The 5202-nt window shown below is 37.0% G+C and overlaps 1 protein-coding gene across 1 annotated transcript; it reads right to left on the bottom strand.

Annotated features, from left to right (window-relative positions):
- Positions 1-1377: 1377 nt before the first annotated feature.
- Positions 1378-3233, bottom strand: LOC132128263 (macrophage mannose receptor 1-like). Its single transcript, XM_059540165.1, has 4 exons — positions 3145-3233; positions 2703-3071; positions 1482-1662; positions 1378-1390 (listed from the first exon to the last, which is right to left on the bottom strand). The coding sequence occupies exons 1-4, from the start codon at positions 3179-3181 to the stop codon at positions 1378-1380; spliced, it is 600 nt and encodes a 199-aa protein (XP_059396148.1). The 5' UTR covers positions 3182-3233.
- Positions 3234-5202: the final 1969 nt, after the last annotated feature.

Genomic DNA, 5202 nt, shown 5'->3' with positions numbered 1-5202 from the left:
GCCACAGCTTTCATATTATACCTATTTGGTTTTGATCAAGAGCTTCTAAGCTTTAAAATGAAACATATTGTGTGTTATTCCTTTTAGAGGTTGCTTAGTTATTAGATGGGGTGGGCACACGTTAGGCTTAAAGGGTTAATAGTTATAAGGTGGTTGCTAAATTTAGGTATGGGTTAAGATTAAGATTAACAAATCTAGAATGTTGTCATGAAAAATAAGGCTTTAGTCTGTGCTTTATAACTACTAATAAACTAATGCTAGTTAATAATGAGAATTGTTTTTTATCCACCTTATTTTTCCTGGACATTCGTAAACTTTATGTGTGAGGCTTCAGGTCTCTTCCGCATCCAGCTTATTTTTAGCTGTACAAAACAGTTCAAACTGGTTTGTCTTACTGTATTATTTTAATGTATTGTCTTAATTACGAACACACTGGTTTCTAGTGCAAACATTTTTACTGTTTACTGCACTTTGTTATTCTTCTGGTTATTTCCCTTCATTGGTTAATGAACCAGAAGTCTCGCACATTCACAGAAAATGGTTATCTCTTGTATCAGAGTCTAGCGTTTCATTGGCTCTAACTCCTCACATGGCGTATCTTGTGTGTTTTCTTGTGTTTTCTGCTGCTGGAAGATCTTCCCGTCAGGTTCAACGCTCCATTTTATGCTGGATTTTCTTTGATCTGAGAGGATCTCCTTCATCTAAAGACCAGATCAGATCAGTCATGAGTGAACGAGATCAATCTACCGCAGTTTTAAAACTAAACTAAACAAAAAAAAAAAGTATTTGTTAATAAAAATAAAATAAAAATCTTACTTTTTTAATGTAATTTTTGTCCTGTTTTTCAGTAAAACCAAAATATGAACATTCTTAGATCAACAAATATTCAAATGACAGAAGCAAATATACCTAAATGTTTTTTTTTTTTTTTTGTGTTGTTGTTTTTTCTTAAAACAAGGAAAAATATCTTTCTGTGGACAGCTAGGTTTATTAATTTTGCTTCTGAGGTAAATGGATGTTGATTTAAGGATGTTTAGAAACATATAAAGATGCAAGTGACAAAAACACATTCAAATTAACTGAAACTGAAAAAAAAAGAAAATAAAAACCCTTACAGAATAGTCTAAAATTACTATTCTGCATATAAAACTATAATAGCATATTAATAATATTAAAATAGCAAGCGGAATCATCTCACCTTCTTCTCTATGGCCTCCATCACTACAGATTCATCCAGTTGTTCGTCTGTTTTGATTGTGAATCTCACACGCTGTATTTTTTTCCCGAATTCGCGGCAGTAGAAAGGCAGTGGAGTCAAGCAGGAGTCGTCAGACATCAGTCCTACATTACTGGCTTTCGCACAATCCTTGTTTCCGCTCACATCATCAGGCTGCCCAGACACCCAATTCACAGAGGACAACGATACACTGCTCTCATCTGACCACTGCCATGGGATCAATGGGATCGATGGTTTCCTGTACAGGCCGATCCAAGCATCACTGAGGCCCATGTTAGAAAGCATGTTTACGAGGAACATGTTCTCTGTGTCGTCTGTAATGGTGGCCAGGTCTACGTAGTTTTTTCTACAGTAAATTTGAGCATTATACCAGGTCATGCTCGTTCCAATGTATTTAAACTTGTTCTGAAGTGTGTCCTGTTTGTCTGTAAGGAGTAGATTGGACAGAGAAACATTCTTTAAAATGTGAAGTGACATACAAAATTAACTGTAAGTTTATAAGTTTTGTTCACAGAAAATATAGTCAAACTCATCCTCAAAAAATGTCTTGGAAAGATGATTTTATAAAGGCAAAGCTTTTTTGCTCACTTTTTGAATGCAACATACATTTGTCATTCTGCTATCTGCACATTTCATAATTTCTGGATTGACAGATTTATTTGAATAATGGACTGAATCCAAGACTGTGATGATCGACACTGATGAACATAGCATAAGAAAATAAATTAGTTCTGTGATTTAAGTCTGGAGTGTAAATGCAAAGCAGTAGATATGTGTGTGTGTTACTGTGTATTGGTTAATTACGTTGTTAATATAATAATAGTAATTCAATAATACAGTTTTAAGTGTATCAGATCAGTGTGGAGCAATGAGAACTGATGTTTATGTTGTTTGTATGTTCTTGCTGAAAACACACAACACATTTGTCTTTAATAAAACTGTTTTAAATCCAGTTATATGTTGAGTCTGCTTATTTTGTCACCTATGATATTGATCGTATCTTGTTATAAGGATTTTTTTTTCTTCTGGAAAACATGATTTAAGAATGCGTTGAGGTCAGGTTTCACTGCACAAATTGATTAACTTCCTCAGTATTTTATCTTGTGTTCCAGCACAAATGTCTAATCATCCTGGCATCACGATGCATTATTAGAGATCCAAAATGATTTAAGATAAGAGCTTCATCAATATCTTCATCATATTTAAGTGACAATTTCCTTAAAATAAAAAAATAGAGACTTATCTTATATCTTAAGATATCTTAAGTCATTTTTTTTCTTCAGTAAATGCATTTAAGAATGTTTAGATGTTTTACTGGAAAACAGGACAAAATACTAAGTACATCTTTTTCTCTTTTTTTTGTAGTGTGTATAAGCTCTATGAGTATGCATTTTATGAATTGTATGTTTGTTTGTTTTTTTTACCTCAAATCAAAGAGATCTATGAGTACTGTATAATTTCTTACCAGTTTGGCAAAAGAAGCCATGTGGCTCAGTGCAGTCTCTGTCAGCCCATTGTGTGCTGGTTTTTACAACCACACAGGCCTCATCTGTGTTGGGCGAGTTTGGATTATTAGTATCCCACGTCACATAGCTGATCGGTGTGTTTTGATACGACCAATGCCAAACCTCTCTGTAGAAACCGATCCAGGCCACAGACAGAAAGTTCACAGCGTTTGCTGCCTCCTTTAGTTTGGCTCTGTCTTCATCGCTCTGAACCGTTGCCAGATCTGTGTATTTCTCTCTGCAGTAGGATTGCGCTTCTGTCCAGGTCTTTGGCTCTTGGATCAGGACGATTTGATACAGATCACATGAAACCTTGGACAGGATTCCTGCTGCAGGAAAATCAACAGTGTTAAACAGCTCTAAACCTCTGATCTGACATCAGTTTCTTTCACTGACACTCACCGAGAAAAACAACGAGTTGAATCTTGTTCTGTATCATCTTGTCTTCACAGGTTTGTTCACTGAAAGAAAGAAATGACAAGAATATGACATGTTGGTTAGGTTTCTGATATTGCAAAGGAAATAGTTTACTTTATAATCAAGGGGATTTATTGGAGATGAGCAAGCAGACATGACTGCAAAACATGTTCTTACAGAAAGAATCAGTGAATGCAAAAACCACCCTTTGACCTAAACCCTTAAGTTGAACTTATACTTGTACAACTAATTTGATAATACTTATTTAGGTATAATAAGCTTTAAAGTTGAAGTATGTGAATTATTTGTATTTATTTATTTATTTATTTATTTTGCAGCCGTGCAAATCAAACAAACCCCAATTTACCTGCTCTGGAGCGACTGAAGCTTGATCTTCTCAACAGTAAATCAAGTGTCTTCTCTCAACAGACGTGTCTTTTACTCTCTACTCAACTCTTTATTCATCATGTTATGCAAAATCTTTTGTCAGTACTGTACGTAAGACGCTGAGACTGATTTACATTCTGATTTTGCTGCAATTTGAGGCTCTTTATTCAAACAGCATCAGAGAGTGTAATGATAGAGCACAGAAGTGTGTGTGTGTGTGTGTGTGTGTGTGTGTGTGTGTGTGTGTGTGTTTGTGTGTGTGTGTGTCTGTGTGTGTGAGGGATTGAGTGTGTGTGTGTGTGTGTGTGTGTTTGTGTGCTCTTGTTTTTGTGTCATATCAGGACACAACTCTGTATAATGACATGGGTATGACACAGGTATTACAAGGAGAGGGTGACTTATGAGGACATAACCCATGTCCCTATTTTTCAAAACACTTATAAATCATACAGAATGAGTTTTTTTTTTGAGAAAGTAAAAATGCACAAAGTTTCCTGCGAGGGTTAGGGTTAGGTGTAGGGTTGGTGTAGGGCCATAGAATATACAGTTTGTACAGTATAAAAACCATTACACCTATGGGATGAACTATCTGTAAGGTGTTCATGAAATGCATACTGGCCAGAATTCTTCCTTGGCTGACAGAGGCTGATATCTTATGCAGCAAGCAGAAGGCATACATCTATAGGCAAGGTATGAATGAACATGTATTTTGCATTAAAACAGGGATAGATGACTTTAAGCATGAGTCCTGCAGACTGTATTCAGTCTTCCTAGACTTTAGAGATACATTTGGAACTTTATCTCATGAAGTCATGATAAGATCACTGGAGGAAATACAGCTGCCTCAGCTGTTCATTGACATAGTGAGAGATGTATATAGAGGCTCCTTTATTGAAGTTATCTGTGGGGAACAGCTCACTCGCCCAACACCACTCCAGATAGGCATTAAAACTGGATGCCCTTGGAGTGCAGTCAACTTCATAATCGCCATCAACCAATGGTTAAAGTGGATGTGTCAGTGTGCCCCCCCTGGTGTGATGTCCCCGATCCCAGTACAGGGCTATGCAGACGATGTCCAGATTGCCTCCAGAGATGAGAGCGTAATTAAAAACATGCTAGCCAGAACAGATTATTTTCTGAAATGGTCATGCCAGGAGATTTAGGACTCAAAATGTGCTGTTCTGTATGAGAGGAGGAGTGCAGTGAACAGGTGGTACCGTTCGAAATTTGATAGAGGTCCAGTGTTTACAGTAGCAACAAAACCTATTCGTGTATATTCTCTCCATGAAACATACACTTACCTTGGACATAAAATTAATATTGCAGGAGAATGGAAAGAGCAAGTAAACATCATCTTGTCAGAGTTCACATGCAGGCTGGACCTGATTGATAAATGTCCACTTCCACTGATCATGAAGCTGGAGGCTGTTAGACAGGTGGCACTGTCTAAAGTACATCTGTTCTCCAACGTTCATGTCCAGCTGAAAGTGCTGAGCCAAATGAATAACAAAACAGTGAGCTTAGTGCGAAAGTGGTTTGGACTGAATATACACAGCACTCGGGACATTATTTTTCATCCCCAATGGGAAGGAGGGTTGGGGGTGCCGAACGTGATATGGGTTTATAGCAGCATGCGGATTTCCCATCTTCTGAACA

Source organism: Carassius carassius, chromosome 3 (assembly GCF_963082965.1).
Source record: "Carassius carassius chromosome 3, fCarCar2.1, whole genome shotgun sequence".
Lineage (NCBI taxonomy): Eukaryota > Metazoa > Chordata > Actinopteri > Cypriniformes > Cyprinidae > Carassius > Carassius carassius.
This window is presented reverse-complemented; position numbering and strand designations above follow the sequence as displayed.